The sequence below is a fragment of the Cupressus sempervirens genome, chromosome 2 (genome assembly GCF_028749045.1).
Source record: "Cupressus sempervirens isolate cs-2001-9-10 chromosome 2, ASM2874904v1, whole genome shotgun sequence".
NCBI classification, from domain to species: domain Eukaryota; kingdom Viridiplantae; phylum Streptophyta; class Pinopsida; order Cupressales; family Cupressaceae; genus Cupressus; species Cupressus sempervirens.
Genome location: NC_143119.1, coordinates 477,255,521 through 477,276,213, shown reverse-complemented (window position 1 = coordinate 477,276,213; position 20,693 = coordinate 477,255,521). Strand labels below are relative to the sequence as shown.

The 20,693-nt window shown below is 36.2% G+C and overlaps 1 protein-coding gene across 2 annotated transcripts in view; it reads left to right on the top strand.

Moving 5' to 3' along the window:
- The window catches only part of LOC149573105 (1,4-alpha-glucan-branching enzyme-like), a 245,336-nt gene that overhangs the window by 48,495 nt on the left and 176,148 nt on the right, over positions 1-20,693 (top strand). For both annotated transcript variants that reach the window (XM_089814283.1, XM_089814282.1), the window contains exons 2-8: positions 7,424-7,546; positions 7,695-7,920; positions 8,045-8,114; positions 8,348-8,617; positions 8,729-9,635; positions 10,012-10,128; positions 10,522-10,584. In XM_089814283.1, coding sequence (XP_089670409.1) covers positions 7,424-7,546; positions 7,695-7,920; positions 8,045-8,114; positions 8,348-8,617; positions 8,729-9,635; positions 10,012-10,128; positions 10,522-10,584 — 1,776 coding nt within the window. The remainder of the gene's footprint in view (positions 1-7,423; positions 7,547-7,694; positions 7,921-8,044; positions 8,115-8,347; positions 8,618-8,728; positions 9,636-10,011; positions 10,129-10,521; positions 10,585-20,693) is intronic.

Below are 20,693 nucleotides of genomic sequence, written 5' to 3'. Positions count from 1 at the left end.
GAGGAGGAAACTCATCATCGTGAAGATCATTATGAATCTTCTGAGGTTCTATAGCTTTCACCTCAACACACGTGCGATGCCTCTGTCACCCTTGATGGTGAGTTTTGGAATGGCCGTTGTTGAAAACTCTATGCCATTCTTCTGTTTACTTCTTATTTCAACTTGTAGATTGATCGGACTAGAAGGATCAAAATCTTTAACACACTTCACCTTTATGGTCTTCAACCCTCTTTTCTTTAACCAAATGTTTGTGTTGGCAAGAATAGGCTAAAAAATTCCCATACGGAGATGCTTTCCTTGGATGAATAAGATGGAGACGGGATAGGCATCCTATTGAGGTGATGCTCAGTGTACTCTGGATCCAGGACTTGATCTTCATCTTCAACCCTAGAAGGGATCACTGCAAGATTGAAGTTCACAATTTTCTTAAGGGTCAATCAGAAATAATCAAGGAATTCCTAGTACATTGGAAGGACCTTCTGCTTGAAGATGCCACTTGGGATGGCGAACAAATTTTGGAGCATTCAAGTTTGTGATTGCTTGAGGGAAAGCGATTCTTGGGCCGGGAGGACTGTAATGTCCATGACAAAATCAAATAATTTAGTTAAAAATTATTTAATTTTAATAGATTTCAAGCCGTTTTTTAGGTTAGTATTTTATTTCGGCTGTTTCAGCATGTTTTGCAATTCTTCGGGAAGCTTTCTAGGGACATTATGGTCATGCTTGGCATAGTTGTACATGTGCAAATTTGGTATTTTCTTTATGTGTGAATTCTTGTTGGAGTTCATCTTTTTTTGCCATTTCATAGATGAAAGATCTTGCCTACTTGGTATCTGTAGTTTTCTTGAGAAGCCCTCACCCTACTTTGCTGTCATTCCAATTTGTAGTATCTTCATCTGAAGCTTCATTTGAAGAGCACTTTTAATCTAGTTTTGAGAATAAGTAAATAGTTCCAGATTTGTGCTTCTGTCTGAGTTAATAATTGTTTTGCAAGTATATTTGATACTGGCATCCCAAATTCCAAACTCCATCAAAAGCTGGTTTTTGTGTTGTGTCTTTTGTTCAGCAGCTTGTTGTCCTCTAACCAAGAATCCAATAACTTCAAAAATCATTATCTTGGAGTTCTTGCACTCCTTGCACCCCATATTTTGTGTTTATGTCTCTCTAAACTCTTTGGGCCTTTGTCCTTCAGCAACTAATTTGGAGAAGGCATGTTGTTTTTGGTTTGGTTGTAAACTCAGTAAGGAGAATCTAATATCTAATGTCTTTTTGCAAATTAGAAATAGCATATTTATGTCAAATCAAGCACAGGATATGAAATCTAAGCATTCAAATGTTTAGATCTACCAATAGAGTCACTAACGTTTTCTTCAACTCCTTGTTTACAATGCATTAAATTAGTGAAAGAAACTTGAGGACCGATATTGTTTTGAAATCCCGATAATGTGGAGCATGTCACTTGCTAGGGGTCTTGTCCTCACAAACTTGATAAGAACAATCTCCTCTAGGGGAAATAATAATATAAAAAATATCAAACCTTGTATAGGAGAAATGAGCTCTAACTTTCTCTTTTATATTTTCTGAGAAGGGGGTTGGCCTCTCCCTATCAGCTTTTTTTATTTTAATAGTAAAATAAAGTCAAAGACATTTTAAAGTATATTTATGTCTTCAAAAGGCCTCCTTTACTAAATATTTGTACTGCAATTTAATCTTGGTGCCCAAATAGTCGATATTAAAAAATATATTAAATAATGAAAAAGAGTGTAACACGGGGACGCGTCCCCCCCCAAAATCTGGGCCGTCTCAGAGACGGGGACGTCCCCAGGACGGGGGGACGGCGTCTCGGTGTTTCGGGCGGCGCCACTCAAAGCGCCACTGCCGCCGGAGACGGCGAGACGTCTCCGAGACGGGGAGACGTCTCCGAGATAGGGAGACAGGTGCGGGGGGATGGCAAGGAGTCTCCTTCGTTGTGGGGGGACGCCTGGACGTCTCCTGCGGCAAGCAAAAAAGACATAAAAAAACAAAAAGTTGAACCCATTTTTAAAATGTTTTAATGTTTTTTATTTATTGTATTGGATTGTGGGGCCCATCCATTCCTCCTCCTTTGTTTAAAACCCTTCTATTCTTCATTTTGATTCACATTTGCATTTCTCATTGTTTGCAACAGCAAGAAGAAGAAGAGTGAAGAGCTGAGATAAGGGTTTGTGCAAGAGTGAAGAGAGTGTTTGCAAGTGAAAAAGGAGAGCTTAGGAGCAAGAAGAAGAAGAGGAGGGTGGTTCTAGGTTCCGGTTCACCGAATCTTGTTGAAGTTTTTAAAGCAAAAGGTAGGGTTTCTAACTTTCTAAAGAATTTGTATGATTTTGAAAAGCATGTTTATGAATGTTTTTGTTTGTTTAGACGACCTCTGTTATCATTGAACTCTTTGAAATATCTATTTCCGATTGTTTAAACCGACGACTTCCACTCTATTCGAACTATATTACAAGACCAGCAAAACTAATAAAAAAAAAAAAAAAAAAAAAAGTATAAAACGAAAATTGACTTCCAATGGTTCCGTAGGATTTGGGCTTTTCTGAGCCGATTTCAGTATGTAAGAATTAACAAAAAAAGTGAAAAAATTTTAACTTTTTTTGTTAATTCTTACATACTGAAATCGGCTCAGAAAAGCCCAAATCCTACGGAACCATTGGAAGTCAATTTTCGTTTTAAATTTTTTTTTTAAAAAATTTTTTTTTAATAAATTTTTTCCAATATAGTTCTAAGAGAGTGGAAGTCGTCGGTTATGATTATCATTTATAAATTATAAATTTCAATAATTTAGCTTTATTAATTTTTGTTTTTTCATTTTGTGAAATGCAGTGTCACAATGAATACTCATAGTGATGATGAGATGGAATTTCATTCAAATAGTGGCAGTGAATCAGAATATGAGCCTGAGCCTGAGGTTGGGGTTGAGGATGATGATAACACTGTTGAGAGGGGTGACCATGAGAGTGACATTGCGATTCCGGTTGGGCCAAATCAGCAAGGGGCCCAAACTAGTTCCACTTCCATGGGTACTGGTTTTATACTATCTGGTACTCCATCTACTGATTGCCCCTCCCCAGCTTTGGCACAGTGGGCTAGGGGTAAGTTTGATCCAAAATCTCCTTTAAAACAATTTGCCACTAGAATAACAAGCGGCTAAGGAACAGGTGGCACAAGAAAGTGGAGATGCAATATTTGTGGTGAAGATTGGTATGGTAGCATCACTAGAGTGAATGCACATTTCCTCGTTTGGACAGGTAAAGGTGTCCAACCATGTAAGTTTTTGGGTGAATCCACAAACTTGAAGATTAGAATTGAATTCAACAAGCTTTGGGGAGTTCCAGAGGACTTGGGCCTTCCAGTGCCTACTACTTTGGCTGGTAGGCAACAGATTCAGACTATACAGGAGGTGCATGAGCAACAAATACAGGGGCAACAACACCGACGCATGTCTTCTTCTAGACCACAGCATAGAGCTTCATCTACTTCATTGCCAGGGGCAACCTCCGTACCTTCCTCTACTTATAGCTCTATAGGTGTAGCAACAGCTAAGACGAGCAAGGGGAAACGCAGGGCACAGTCTAGTGACAACAACCCTATAGCAGAATTGTTTGCAGCCCAGTTGAGAGAGAAGTTAGATGCATACATTGGGAGAATGTTATTTGCCAATGGCGTTCCACTTCACATTGCTCGGTCTCCTTATTTTAAGGAGGCATTTCAGAAAGTAGCGAAGGCGGGATTACCATCATATGTGCCACCAGGTGAGCACAAATTGAGGACTAAAATCTTGGATGATGAGTATGCCAAGATTGGTGAGTCCATGGAGACCATGAGGGTTGTTTGGGAGGAATCGGGGTGTAGCGTTGTCATGGATGGGTGGACGGACATTAGACACCGTCCACTCATCAATGTCATAGTCACATGTACAGAGGGCCCATTCTTTCTTAGGGCGGTTGATTGTTCGGGGCATCGAAAAGATGCTGATTTTCAGTTTCAGATTCTTTGGGAAGCCATTGAGGAGATTGGGCCACAAAATGTGGTCCAAGTAGTGACAGATGCAGCTCGTGTGCAGAGCTGCAGGGAGGCTTATTGAGGCCACATATCGGCATATTTGGTGGACTCCTTGTTGTGTGCATGCTATGAACAATGCTCTAAAGGACATGGGGAAGATTAGTTGGATAAAGGGAGTGGTGAGTGATGCTAGAGATGTGCAGATGTATATCTGCAACCACCACACCTCACATGCACTATTTAGGAGCTTCGCCAACAAGGAGTTCTTGAAGCCAGTTGAGACACGATATGCATCCTATTTCATTCTCTTGGAGAGAATGCTTGATTTGCAGGAGCCACTGCAACTAATGGTTATGACAAATGAATGGAATAGGTGGGATGGTTCCAGGTCAGAGCAGGGGATAAGGGTGAAGGATATAGTTAAGAGTGATGTATTTTGGAGCGATGCAAAATACATTGTTTCTATTATTAGGCCAGTCTTTGAGGTGATCAGGTATGGAGATGGGGATGCACCCACACTTGGAGAGGTGTATGAGTGCATTGATTCTATGCTTGGGTAGATGAGGGTAGTTGTGCGAGAGAAGGACCCCACATTAGCCTTCTACAATGATCATATTCAGCCTATTATTCAGCGTAGATGGGACAAACTTAACACACCCTTACACATGGCTGCATATGCATTAAATTCGAGGTGGTACATGACTAGGCTTGGTAGAGTTACACCACTTCACGATGATGAGGTGATTTATATTATTATTATTATATAACACTTTAAGACTTAGATTCTTATCATTTTATGAATTAAAATCATTTACATTACTAGTATCTTGATTCTTCTATTTGCTAATAATTTGTACTTTTTAAATTTTTTCAGGTGAAGGAAGGGTTCTTCAAGTGCATAGACAGGATGTATGACCCTGAGACAGCAGCTAAGGTTCGCATTGAGTGGGCCAAATTTGCTACTCTTAGGGGTTACAAACAAGCGGCAAAGGCGGATATCAAGACTATGGCACAAGAGGATCCCATTTTGTGGTGGTCAGCTTATGGACCGAAATCTACAACCACCACACTAGCTATTCGTTTGCTGTCCCAGGTACTTAGTTCCTCAACTTGTAACTTTTCATTGTTTATTGTTCAATGATCATTGTTCAACTTCTAATTCCCGAGTCTTACATTAGCCAATTATTTTTCATCTCAGGTTTCTAGTTCCTCAGCTTCTGAGAGGAATTGGTCTACATATAGCTTCATCCACTCTCTTAAGAGGAATAGACTTACCTCTCAAAGAGCAGAGAAGCTAGTGGCTGTACACAGTGTGTTGCGTATCAATGACCGCACCACAAGTGTGTACAAGGAAAGCCCAACATCACGATGGGATGTAGAGCCTGAGGAGCCATCGCAGATTGATGAGGAGGATGCTTTAGATCCAACCACAGGGCTAGTTGGTGTTCCCTTTTCAGCTCTTGATCTTGGAGAGACTGATAGTTCTAGTGGTGATGAGTTTCAACCTCCAGGGGATGATCATTGATCATTGATCATTGATTTGGCATTTTGATTTGGACTCTTGGAGACTTGTAGTTTTTGTTTGCATTATATACTTATTTTGATATCATGGTTCATGGTACATGATACTTAATTGTAATCATCTTTATGTCATGAGTCATGACTCATATGATCATTGATTACTATTAGATAGTAGAATCTAGATACTCATACTATTGATTTGAAGACTGATATATAGACTAATATTTATTATTTCGAATATTTTCTGATGTTCAATGTTCAATGTTCATTGTTTGTTTGTTATAACTTATTTGATCATGAATCATGACATTCTAGTTGAAAACTTCAGTGCAATGTTCAATGTTTTTTACATCTATGTATCTTATATTGTATAATTGTAGTACATCTTTTCATAACTAGCATTTTAAGTATCATATGTATAGTACATACACCCCTGCTCCCTTCGCCACCCCCGTCCCCCGCCGCCGTCCCCTCGCCGTCCCCAAATCAAGGTCCCTCTGTCCCCCCGTCTCGGAAACTTGTCCCCCCGTCCCCCCGTCTCCTAGGGCGGTGTAACTATCAAAAAGTTGAATATTTAATTTAAATTTATAATATATTAATTAATTCTAGTTTAAATCAAAATCACTAGACTGCACCAAACATTGAGCAAATGATATCCACTTCTCCCATTGACATGTCTGAAAATAGAAATGTTGACAACAAGCTTAGTCGGTGCTCAAGACTGATTGACTAAAAATAGTACATATAAGAGAATTCATCTTAAATCACTCCAAAAAAAGGCATTACACTCATCATAATTGTCGGAACCCAAATAAACATTTGATATTGCTATCCTGCTGAATCAATTGCCTCCAAAGTTCTCTAACCTTAACGCATTAGTCTACAAGAACCCAACTGAATAGGCTAATGGTGCAACTTGTTGAACATAGGAATAGGGAATTACAATTAGAAAACTTAAATTATCCATATTTTCCTGTAAAATAGCCTAAAATTAATTTAAATCAATGTAAATTAGTTTTAGCATATGATAATTTTTTTCAACCTAGATGTAACATTTTGTAGCCAAAATGAAGTAAATGTTTGAAAGAACAAAAAAATGAAACACCAAAAAGCTAATCTGTCCATCAAATCTTTTTTCAAAATTCACCAAAATATCCCTTTTGATCTTCTCTCTGTGATGGTAGAGCACTGCACATAGTGGGAGGGCTTTCTTGCCTAGCAGAAATAATTTGAGAGAGTTTTTAATGTTTTGTGCTTGTATTTTGACATTGTGGCTTTTTTTGCTAACATGGGCTGGTTTTTAAATTGGATTTGCTGACTTCTTGGGCATTACTTGTGAGAAAGTCAAAGAGTACTTTCGGTAAGTAAATGGTCCAGAAACATGCTAGTGCTTTACTTTCATTCACATAACCAAGGTCATTTTCTGCACAGATTGCCATTGATTCACAAGTTAAAAAAATTTTCATGATTGACATACATGTCATAGCTTTCTTTTCATATGGTGCATTTGATTTAGTTCTTGTCAGGGAACACTTCAATTCTGGCTTGCCTTTGAAAGTTGGAAGACCTTTATAGAATTGGAGATACATTTGATGGCTATCACTCTAGAATTTGTCTCTTTGAATCATTCATTGAATAATTACAGTGGATTGCAGTTGTCATTTGAGGAGTACAACTATCCTGATTTTTAAATGTTTCTATTGAAATTCTGGACAGAGCATAAAACTCATAGCGTACATTTTGGCAAACTAGACTCAAGTTTAGTTTATAATCTCCAATTAAAATTAAAATTTTGGGGTTGTTTACCGTGATTTAATATAATCATACTCACTATTAATAATAGTGTATTTTATTGCTTTCTCAGACTCCTCAAAGGACATGTTTTGCTACAAAATCAGATTCAAGATGTCAATTCAATAGGCAAAAATATTTTCCTGGAAAGCATGTTCATCAGTACTTGCACATTCCTATTTTTAATGGAAGAAGGGTACACATTCAAACCACTTGAAGTAGATAGGTTGAAAGATCAGATTGATCAATGGATGACATGCATATGTTTTGGTGTATATAGATAATTCTCACAGAAGGTATAGTAACAGTTCTGACTTTGTTATGTTGGGTGGAATATTTGATAGTTTTCTGCAAGGAAGCATTTTTTGACAACAAATGCTATTGGTCTGAAAGACGAGGAGTCATCAATGAAAAGGACTTTTGAAGAAGAGTTAAAAAATTTAGGCGTGTTAAATGTGGATCCATCCTTGGTTTCACATAAAGTTCATTTGCAGTACAGATATAAGAAGTATTTCCAACAAAAGCAAGCATTTGAGAAGTATGAAGGTAGCCTTGAGGAATTTTCTCAAGGTCAGAGCATTTTTAATCCTGTCAAACATAATACTAATTGAAGTAGTTTTGTGGCAGTACATTCTGTGCTATTGTAGTCTTCTATAGCAGAACTCAATTATTGCGTGTATTTATTGTTTTGTAGGATATTTGAAGTATGGGTTCAATCGAGAAGGAAATGATATTGTATATAGGGAATGGGCACCTGCTGCTCGGTGAGTTGTTTCTTTTATATAACCTTACATTGAGGAAAAACAATATAAATTATCAACTCAATTATCACCATGTCATGTAGAAGAAGGAATCGTTTAATTGCTGATATTATGGCCATGATAATTATTCATAGTTAAAGATCTGCTAGATTTCAATTTTGAACACATTTTCACCAAGCAAAATTGTGCTCCACTTATTTGTAATAAGGGTCATAGTAAAGGATTTTGTGTTATAGGGAAGCTCAGCTTGTTGGAGATTTCAATGACTGGAATGGATCTGATTACCAAATGGAAAGGGATCCGTTTGGTGTTTGGTCAATATACATTCCCAATAAAAATGGGCAGCCTGCTATCCGACATGGTTCAAGGGTGAAATTCCGAATGAAAACTGCTGATGGGATATGGGTTGATAGGATACCAGCCTGGATCAGGTATGCAACTGTGGACCCTAACAGCTTTGGTGCAGCATATGATGGAGTTTATTGGGATCCACCACCTTCTAAGAGGTAACTTTCTTAAAACAATGTGCTATATTTTTTAGCTTTTAAGTTTGCACTTATAATTTGAACATCTTTCTTTAAAATTGACACTTGATGTTTGTAATGACATCTGTCAAGGTACGAGTTCAAATATCCTCGACCACCAAAGCCTGAGGCTCCACGTATTTATGAGGCTCATGTAGGAATGAGTGGTCCAGAACCACGTGTGGCAACATATTTGGAATTTGCAGAAAATGTACTTCCTCGCATAAAAGCAAACAACTATAACACAATTCAGTTGATGGCTGTAATGGAACATTCATACTATGGATCATTTGGATATCATGTCACAAATTTTTTTGCTGCAAGTAGTAGATCAGGAACACCAGAGGACCTGAAATTTTTGATTGATAAGGCACACAGTTTAGGCTTACACGTCTTAATGGATATGGTTCACAGTCATGCCAGTAATAATGTTACAGATGGTCTGAATGGTTATGATCTTGGTCAAAGAGCAGAAGAATCTTATTTCCATACAGGAGAGAGGGGATACCATAAGTTGTGGGATAGTCGGCTATTTAATTATGGAAATTGGGAAGTTCAACGATTTTTACTTTCTAATTTACGCTGGTGGCTTGATGAATTTAATTTCGATGGTTTCCGTTTTGATGGAGTGACTTCAATGTTATATCATCATCATGGCATCAATGTAGGATTTACAGGCAATTATAATGAGTACTTTAGTGAGGCAACTGATGTGGATGCTGTAGTCTATCTAATGCTGGCTAATACACTCATCCATAATATCTATCCTAATGCAACAGTTATTGCAGAAGATGTTTCGGGTATGCCAACTTTAGGCCTGCCTGTTTGTGAAGGTGGAGTAGGGTTTGATTGCCGCCTAGCAATGGCCATTCCAGACAAGTGGATTGAGTATTTAAAACATAAACCAGATGAGCAATGGTCCATGAAGGAAATTGTTTCTACGTTAACAAATAGGAGATATACTGAGAAATGTGTTGCATATGCAGAAAGTCATGATCAGGTATTTATTTAATGAAGTCAGTTTTTGCTACACTAAACACATTTGTAAATTAAAAAGATTTTGTAAGACATTGATAGTGAAAGATTATGGTTAACTCCTACTAGCTTCTGGCTTAGTTAGGTAGAGAAGAAAACAGGCAGGTTATTGAACTCTACCTTCACAATTTAGTAATTTGTTTAGCACTTGTAATTCTAAAGCCTGTATAGTACTTGTCAGAACTAATAGTTAATGACCTTACAGAGCATTATTGTTATCTACAGGAATACTTGTGTTGGCTTTGTTGACTTTGATTCTTTGAAAAATATTGGTGTTTTTCTCTAAAGCAACATATTCTCTCTACTGACATAGTGCTATATATTTGTCTGTGTTTGCAAAGTCAATTGTCGGCGACAGAACAATTGCATTCTTATTAATGGACAGGGAGATGTACTTTTCCATGTCATGTTTGCAATCACCTACCCCTGTTGTTGATCGTGGGATTGCACTGCATAAGGTTTGTTATGTTCTATGGCTTGGTGAAATGTGACTCATTTTACATCAAAAGCCTTATTTGGTGATTTGGTTGAGTTTCCATATGCAGTTTATATGCTTTGCTTGATTTACTTTTAACAGAATACCTCTCTAGAATATTATCACCTTTGGTTTGCATGTATAAATTGATTATGACTATACTAGTATAAAAGACAATATAGAAATTAGTGTCATAATATGCCCAGATGTTTTTTGTTCATCTGTTGATTGGTTATTATAAAGGGATCTCTGTAAAAGTATTTTCATCATCAACTTTGAAACATACATTAAAATACATATAATAATAAAGAAAACAGTAAAGGATGGTGTCAGATTACACAGCATCTTACTTCGAATTTTCTTGTTTGAATTACAGATGATACATTTCATAACAATGTCACTAGGTGGTGAGGGTTATCTAAATTTTATGGGAAATGAGGTATGAACTGAGAACTTTTTCTTTATTTCTATTATATGCTTAGAAAAAGTAGCACATTCTGTTCTTGTTACATACCCAAGTGCAACAAGTTTCTCTAAAATATTGTCAGGTCCTGTCATTTGATGTAACATTTTTTCTTTTTAAATCCTACTGCCCAGATATTAATAATCTAGATTGAGAATGTGAGGACCTACAAAAATCTTAAATGGTATGTATCTCTTGTAGTAAGACGTTTAAAATTTTAAGAAGCTTAGAATTTCAAGGAGCAATTTTACAGGTGGATTATATGATGGAGCTAGTTAAATCAGTGATGAAATTTGAACGGCTTGTCAAAATTCATTTTGATGACATGATTTCATTTGTAGAACAACTAAAATAATGTCCCTCGCTATCGGCATTTGCGAATGAAAATTACACATTAAAGTTCAAACAACATAGGATGGAAATTTCACACAGATAATATTCTATGAGAATACGTGCACATATTGCTGTATAGAATATGAGGCCACTAGTCAGTATAAAACTTGGTGAACATTCACCAAACTTGTGAGTGCTAGCTAGTTGTAGTGGGACCTGAGTAACATATTTGCAAGTAAGTTTTGGCAAATTGTAGATTGAAACTGGAAGTGAGTACTTGTGGGCACCTGATGTGTCAGAGTTTGCATCTTGTTCTGTCCTATAGGCTATCTCTAGCCTCTTAGATGTTAAAATAATTTCTTTCTTTCTTTAAGGCTTCCACACTTTCACATCTCAGTCACAATAACCATCTGCTCTTGAGAACTTATTGGAAATTTTAGTTTTTGCGCAAGCTACATTTCAGGATGTTAAAGCCTTTTTTAGTATTTGTTTTCAAATTTGTTTATGTTTGTATTTTTTGAAGCATTTAGAAATGTTGTCATTTATGCACACATTTATATTGCATACAGGCAAATTAATCTATGCTAGCTAAGATTTTCTATTTTGTTTTTTTTGTTGAAGTGTTTTAAATCCAGGTTTTGCATTTTTTTCGAAATGTTTTAAATTCAGGTTTTGCATTTTTTAAAAATTAGTTTCAATTGTTAAGGTTTGCAACAATTAATTTCAATTTTTTCAATGCCAAGGTTTGCACTTTGTATCTAATGTGGGGTCAAGAAGTGCAAGCTGAAGTTCTGATAACTCTGATGCCACTTTGAAGCATGGCATATTAGGATGGAAATTTCACACAGATAATATCTTATGAGAATACGTGTACATAATATAGTATAGAATACGAGGCCACTAGTCAGTAAAAAGCTTGGTGAACCATCACCAAACTTGTGAGTACTCGCTAGCTGTAGTGTGGCATGAGTAACATACCTGCAAGTGAGTTTTGGCAAGTTGTAGGCTGGAACTAGATGGGAGTACTTGTGGGCACCTGATGTGTTAGAGTTTGCATCTTGTTCTGTCGTATAGGCCATCTTTAGCCTCTTGGATGTTACAATAATTTCTTTGCCTGGCTTCTTTTTGTGATATGAGAAAGTTAACTGATAATCTGGGTAAAAGAAAGGTGACGGTGTTTAATTGCCTCAAAACCTCTCACCTTCACTTCACCTTCAAAGGCTTTAAGCTCAAGATTATTTCCTCGTATACCTACCTTGGTGTCAGGGGTTAAGTTTTTCGATCCTCGCTTAAACTTGAGGCCCTCTATCTAGGTGCGTATCAACAAGGGGGGTTCCTTGGTCCTTCTCAAGAGACAATGCTTTTAGCATCACTTCCAAGACATTTCGTTCTAGATGACTCTTCTTGATACCCTCATTCGGCCCATTGTTCTTCAAACTCTCTTCCTTTGGTGTATTATTAGATGTAGATTGTCTACTCCTCATAGTATTGTTCTCATAGAGTTTGGTGCCTGCCCCTTCAAGCTTGAGGCCATCTTTGATCTTGTTTGGTTCTTGCGTTGTCTCTGTGGTTTCGTTGATTCTTCTTGTGGTTGCCAAAGGTATCCTCCATATCTTTCTTATTGCTCTCTCGCCTCTTTTTTTTTCTCCATCTTGTTGGGCTTGTTGCTGCCTTGGTTGTGACCTCCTTGTCTCTAACAAGATCAAGATTGATCGTCTCCACCCTTTCCAATGCTCTCTAGATGCCCCTCACCTCTTCCCACCAAGCAAGGAGTTGAAAAGATTCTCTAGATCTGATATTTATAGGTAGTAGATTCACACCACTTGGGTCAACCCCCCGTGGGGTCTTCGACCAAAGGTGACCTTCTATGTTGAGCACTTGCTTGAGCTATAATTAGGAATCGTTGTTCATCCATTATACACCTCTCATTGTTGGCCACATTCTCTTAGGATCCCTTTTGGCTTGTTCAGATTAGGTTAACATCATCTTTGGGTTTAGAGTGACCAATAGTTGGACATATTTGATAAAATTTACGAGCTTTGTACCCTCAATGATATGGAGTTGGAAAAAGCACTTTATCTTTCTCCACCCTTACTATGAGATTCAGGGTAGGTTCTACTGTCTTTTTAGAGAGGCTCGGTCCCTCTTGTTAATTATTGTGGATCTCTGATAGATAAAACAATTACAAAATAAATGCTTGCAGAGAATATCTTACTTGAATAATGCAGAATGTATGTACTTTTCTTTTGGCAGCAATCACAGTATTATCTTCCTTCTTCAAACTGTAACTGTAACAACTGAAGTGCTGTATAACTGATGAAATAATAATAACAGCAGTGAGCAATGTTTATACAATATTATTTATTGACTGCAAGTACTTTGAATGCCGTGGATTGATTGCTTTCCCTGCGGCAGAGTGCTCATATATATATGTGAGTAGAGGACATGACTCCGAAGAGTCATGTCTCTACGTGGCCGAAGGCTGTCGATAATCAATGAAACTTGATCACAGTATTGCCGATAATCAATATAATATTACAAGGATATATATATGCTTATATTCATGTGATTTATGGAATCAACAGTAATTTTCAGTATATCAAATAATCCATGTTTTGCTTCTTCTGACGCTAAACATTAACACTCCCTCTTTAGCAAGGGAGAAGTAAAACATCAATAAGTCAGAATTATCATATAATCAACACAATATGAAGAGTAAATGATCTCGACTTGCACTTAAGCAATGTCTAGAGATATCCATTGTGATTAAGTTTCCATGATCTCTACTTGCACTTAAGCAATGTCTAGAGATGTCCATGATACACTCATAATCTCTACTTGCACTTGAGCAATGTCTAGAGATGCACATATAAACTCTACTTGCATTTAAGCAATGTCTAGAGATGCCCATATAATCTCTACTTGCACTTAAACAATGTCTAGAGATGCTCATATAATACACACACAGGTTTATTATTTACAAGATTGTCACCTTGTAAATAATTTCCTTCCAATAAATATGTCCATGAAAGATCGTCACCTTTCATTACATATCAAATGCTATTAAGTAACCAATAGAAACATAAACTTAAATGAAATAAATATTTTATTTCAAAAATTTATCATTACAATTAATCATACAAAGTTTTTCTCTGAAGTATTTCAATTTCACTTTAGCAAGAGGCTTGGTAAGGATATCAGCTATTTGCTCATTTGTACATATGTATTCCAATTGAATAACTCCTCGATTCACTATATCTCTGATATAATGAAATGGAATTTCAATATGTTTGGAGTGGTTGTGAAATACTGGATTAGAAGAAAGCTTAATACAACTTTGATTATCACAATAAATTATAGTGGGCTTCAAGTGTCTTTTGAAGAGATCTGATAGTAACTTTCGTAGCCATACTGCTTCTCTAGCAACCAAGGAAGATGCAATGTATTTAGCTTCGGTGGAACTCAATGCTACTGAAGTTTGTTTCCGACTAGACCAAGAAATCATACCAGATCCAAGACTGAAACAATATGCTGAAGTACTCTTCCGCTCAATGGAGCTTCTAGCCCAATCAGAATCTGAATATCCAAGTAGTTCAATGTTGACTTTGTTATATTTGATTCCCATTCCAATAGTACCCTTTAGATATCTTAGTATGTATTTAGCTGCATGTAAATGTATCTTCTTAGGAGCACACATAAACTGACTCAAGGTGTGAGTTGCATAGCATATGTCAGTACAAGTATTGACCAAATACATCAAGGATCCAATAATTTGTTTGTAGTAAGTAGGATCTGCAGCCTCAGATTTGTTCATATCATCTTTTAATTTGTGTAGATTTATTTCCATAGGAGTAGCAGCCGGTTTACATTCCATCATTCCAAATTTGGTTAAGATATCAATTGTATATTTTCCTTGATTTAGTATAATATAACTGTCTTGTTGCCAAACTTCTAATCCCAGAAAGTAGTGAAGTAACCCTAAGTCTTTCATTTCAAATTCTGCTGTGAGTTCTTGCTTACATTTCTTTATGAGATGTTCCTCACCTATAATTAGCAAATCATCAACATATAATACAAGAATAATCATATCATCACCTTCAGTTTTGAAGTACAAATTTGGGTCAGCTTCATTTTTGGCGTATCCTAGTTTCAATAGGTGATTATCTATTCTTTCATACCAGGCTCTGGGAGCCTGTTTGAGTCCATAAAGTACTTTCTTTAATTTACAAACATGAGTCTTGCTGTCATAAGTATTGAACCCTTTTGGTTGTTCAATGTAAACTTCTTCAATCTTGCCATTGAGAAATGCTGTTTTGACATCCATCTGATGTACTTTCCATCCTTTAGATGCTGCAATTGCTAAGATTGTTCTGATTGAAGTGTACCTGGCAACAGGGGCAAAAGTTTCTTCATAATCAATACCTTCTTTCTGAGAGAAACCTCGGGCTACAAATCTTGCCTTGTATTTTTCAATATTACCATCTGAAGCATGTTTAATTGTTGAATAACCATTTGGAAGAGACAATTGATTTGTTCTTAGGTCTTGGTACAACATCCCATACATCATTCTTCAATATAGAGTTATATTCCTCAATCATTGCTTCCTTCCATGATTGATGTGAAAGTACTTCTTCAACATTATTAGGTTCAGATAGTAATGCAACATAACAAGATTGATTTCTGGTCCTTTTGCTTTCTTGAATTACTTCATTTGGTTCAACTTGATTTTCTTCTAACATTTTTCTAGCCCAAAGAGGTCTCTGTTTATTGTTATTGTTGATGTTTTCAGGTTCTATATGATTAGACATGGAAGAGAAGTCAGAATCATCCTCCCTCTCAATTTTTGTAGGTTGATCTTCTTCAGAAATAGATTCATCACTATTACTAGAAATTTTAAAGGTTGTGTCTTCTTCAAATATTACATCTCTGCTAATTTCAATTGTCCTTTGCCCAGGAATGTAGATCCAGTATCCTTTTGTAGTTTCACTATATCCAATGAATATTCCCTTTTTCGCGGAAGGCTCCAATTTTGTTCTTTTCTCTTTTGGTATGTGAATATAGACTAGACATCTGAATATTCTCAGGTGGCTTAAATCTGGTTTAATGCCTGTAAATACTTCTTCTGGGGTGGTATTTTCTAATATGGAGTGAGGGCATCGATTTTGTATGTAGATTGTAGTATTAGATGCTTTAGCCCAAAATGAGTAATGAAGATTTTGATCATGTAACATGGCTCTGGCTGATTCAACAATAGATCTATTTTTCTTTTCAGCTATTCCATTCTGTTGAGGATTATAAGGTACAATTAACTCCCTCTTAATCCCAATAGAAATACAAAAGTTTTTAAAGATATCAGATATGTATTCACCTCCATTGTCAGACCTTAGGGTTTTGATCTTTTGACCTAATTGATTTTCAACTAAGGCTTTAAACTCTTTAAACTTGGATGGGACCTCAGATGACTCCTTTTGTTTCAAAAAATAGATCTAGGTTCTCCTAGAGTAATCATCAATGAAAATTATATAGTAAAGACACCCATTAAGAGAGGGGGCTGACATAGGACCACAAAGATCTGTATGACTCAATTCAAAAATGGATTTAGTTTTATGATCACTTTTGGGGAAGGAATGTTTAGTATTTTTACCTAATGCACACCCTTTACAAATACTTGAATGATCTGCTTTTAGATTAGATAGACTTTTTACAATTTTCCCTATAGATGATAAGGCTCCAAAGTTAAGATGACCTAGTCTCCTATGCCAGATTTCAGAGGAATCTGACTTATCATTACTAAGGGTTAAGTTTAAATTAGGATTTTGGTTATTACAAAGCTTATAAAGGCTTCCATCTTTGACTCCAATAGAGATGGCTTTCTTAATAGTTGAGTTTGTAGGCCAAGATAGAACTCTATCTTTTGAAATGCAATTCTGTACCTTTGATCAGCAAGTCCGGAGATGGAGACAAGATTTCTTTTGATCCCTGGTACATATAGGATATTCTTGAGTTGAAGTGTGATTCTAGAATTTAGTTGTATAGAACAAGAACCAATTCCTTTAATAGGGTGAGAGGAATTATCTCCAATGGTTATTTCTTTTGATTCATGATTTGAGAAGGTTTCAAACTTATCCTTAAATCCGGTGATGTGACGAGAAACTTCACTATCTATGATCTAAGTATTGTGATTAGTGTTTAATTCGCTTGAGAGGGCTAAGAGGAATGCATAATTTTCTTTATCCACTTTCTCAACATTTTCTTCTCTAACTTCTGCTAAAGCTACTTGAATTTTCTGCTTTTTTGGACATACACATAATAAGAGTGACCAAGCTTATCACATTTAAAACATCTAAGTTTGGACCAGTCACATTGTTTGTGAGATTTGTGATTTTTGTTGAAATCCTTCTTGTTATTCTTAAACTTTCTTTTCTTATTTGATTTGGTGTATAGTGCTTGGATGTCTCCCTCTTGATTTGAACTTAGTCCTTTGGAAGCTAGTCTAGACTCCTCTTGAGTGCATTCATTTTTTAGTGGATCAAATTTCAGAAGTTCGGATTGTGAACTTAAACCTCAAATGAAGGTTTCCCATGATAGAGGAAGACCTCTAAGAGAAGTCATGCTTAGTTCCTTATCATCCACTTGGTTTTTCATAGTTGCAAATTGATCTTTTAATTCAGTAATTCTTAAGAAGTATGAGGTTATGGATTCTCCACTTTTTATCTTTATATAAAGTAGATCTTGTTTTAAAGTTAATAATTTACTTGTATTGTTGATTTCAAATGTATTTTGAATGGAGGAGAACATTTCAAATGTAGTTTGAAGATTAGCTATAGATGGAAGTATATGATCTTTTACTAAATCTATAATGATCTTCATTGCTTTATTATTATGCCTTTTCCATGTTACTTTCTCAGATTCACTTTCAGGCATGGGTAAATTTGATTCAATGTATTTTTCTAATTCCATTTCTCTTAGCACTATTAATAATTTGATTTTCCAAGATGAGAAGTTTGATTCTCCATCTACCCTATCTTCTATTATTACGTGATTCACCATTTTAATGCTTTGATTTTAAAACCTCTTTCTTTAACTTTTGAAATTTAGATTAGAATGAATACTTTGCAAAAGTTTTCCTATCAGTATAGCTCTGATACCATGTTAATTATTGTGGATCTCTGATAGATAAAACAATTACAAAATAAATGCTTGCAGAGAATATCTTACTTGAATAGTGTAGAATGTATTTACTTTTCTTTTGGCAGCAATCACAGTATTATCTTCCTTCTTCAAACTGTAACTGTAACAACTGAAGTGCTATATAACTGATGAAATAATAATAACAACAGTGAGCAATGTTTATACAATATTATTTATTGACTGCAGGTACTTTGAATGCTGTGGATTGATTGCTTTCCTTGTGGCAGAGTGGTCATATATATATGTGAGTAGAGGACATGACTTCGAAGATCATGTCTTGGGCCACATAGAGACATGCCTCTTCGGAGGCATGTTCGTTTACAACAATAACAAACAACCTTAATATGTGTGCCCGATAACAACAATATAACATGGCACGATAATGAGTTGTCTCCCAATAATAAAAGAGCCCGATCATAATGAAGGCATATATATAAGTATATGTATATTAATATATATACATATATATATGCTTATATCCATGTGATTTATGGAATCAGCAGTAATTTTAAGTATATCAAGTAATCCATGTTTTGCTTCTTCTGACGCTAAACATTAACACCTTTCTTTCTTTAGGTTTATGGACTAGAGATGTATTGCACTATATTTGCAAGAGGCCATTCAAATTTGGGATCACTCTCTAGTGCCCATTGTGCGCTCTATTCGATCAACTCATTACCTCCTCTGGAACAATTCATGGCACCAAAAGACATTTGGCTTCTCATTGTCATTCCAAGTCCGTGAGATACTGTAGAGATTACTTGTAGAGATCCACTCTTCGTAGTTGTGCACATAACTTTTAGAGATATAGACATCAACATTGCCCCACTACTACTAGGGCTTATCCTTCAGTTTGGGGTTCTTCTCTATCACCTCGGTGCCCTAGTTTTGTTTGGTTGGCTCATGATTTTCCTTCTCGCTCCTTCCACTAATGTAGTCATGCTAAGAGTTTCCCCAATAGAGATGGTCCAACCATGCAACATTAGTCAACACATAGGAAATTACAACTTAAGATATAGGAGTAGATAATTGACATGTACAACAGATCCTTGCATTATTATAGAATCAAAGATTTACATCAAGTTGGCCTGCAACATGCAGATTACATTCTAGACATACATGCTTGATTACAATAGAAATTCAGATGCTAACCCTAGACCTATCCTTCAAGAGGTTATTTCTTTGATTCCCTCATCAGTTCCCCCTAAACATTGATCAAATGCTTGAATATATAGAGCCTTCACAAGATCTTAGTCGGCCTAGATAGATTACATTCTCCAAGAACAAGAAAATGTAATACATGAATATAGGTCTAGTCCTAAGACATACATGCCTGATTACAATAGCAATTTAGGTGCTAACCCTAGACCTATTCTTCAAGAGGTTATTTCTTTGATTGCCTCATCACTTCCCCTTAAACATAGATCAAATGCTTGAATATATAGAGCCTTCACAAGATCTTGGTCGGCCTAGATAGATTACATTCTCCAAGAACAAGAAAATGTAATACATGAATATAGATCCAGTCCTAAATCATAAGAATCTCCCATAACTTGATAAAATATTAACAATCCAAGAGAGATGTCGACCAAAGATCCAGGTGCTTCATGATGTGAGCCGTTAAGCTTCGTCATTTGAGAAAGAACTTTGAGAGATTAGAAAAACTTAGTTGAGCATTATAACTATGAAGAACCCAGAAAACCGAACAAAAACCTTGAATATCTTTGATGCAAAGTATGCAATCTAGGTGCGAACCTAGACATAGCTAAATAATGATGTCGAGATCATACCTTGAGGTTTGAGATGACAGATGACCCAACTCGAAGAATTGCTACTAAAAACACTGAAGCTGAAAAAAGGGAACAAAACTAAAGGGAAATATTTTTGGGCGATGCAAGATTGCCAATGACCCAAGGATGCTACTATGTTAGACACCCCTGTTTAGAAGATGTTCCATAGGAGGAACTTATGAACATCTTATAGGATAATCCCATGCTCACTCTTAATTCACGTATCCTCTTTATCTCAACTCTCATTCTTTGCAACTCTACTTTATCCTCTGTCAGATCCATTAACTTCTTTTGCTTTGCACTTTTTTTTCAAGCCTTACATCAGCATTAGATAGTAAATAGCCTTTACTACCACTTGCCCTCTTTTTCTTATCAGATTTACCTTTGTCACATGACTTTATCTGATCCAAAGTCTTTTGATGCTCAACTTTACCTATGTAAACCTTCAACATCTTCATGCTTTTAGACTTAAGATCTGCCTTTAGATCCAAGTCTTCCTTCAGCTTAGCCTCTGTGTTTTGATTCTTAGAACAATAAGTCTTCACAATGCCTAGATTCCTTGCGTTTCTCTCCTCTTACTCTTTCAAAGGAATCAAAATAAACTTTTGTCCATCCTTTTGTATTCACCAAATTTCTTCTGAAATCATGGATAACCCCCCTATCATATTGCTAAGGTCTACCTAAAAAGATCATGACAAGCACTCATAGATAGCACATTGCATAATACTTCATCTCTGTAAGGCTGATTGTTGAAGTTCACCAAATATTGTT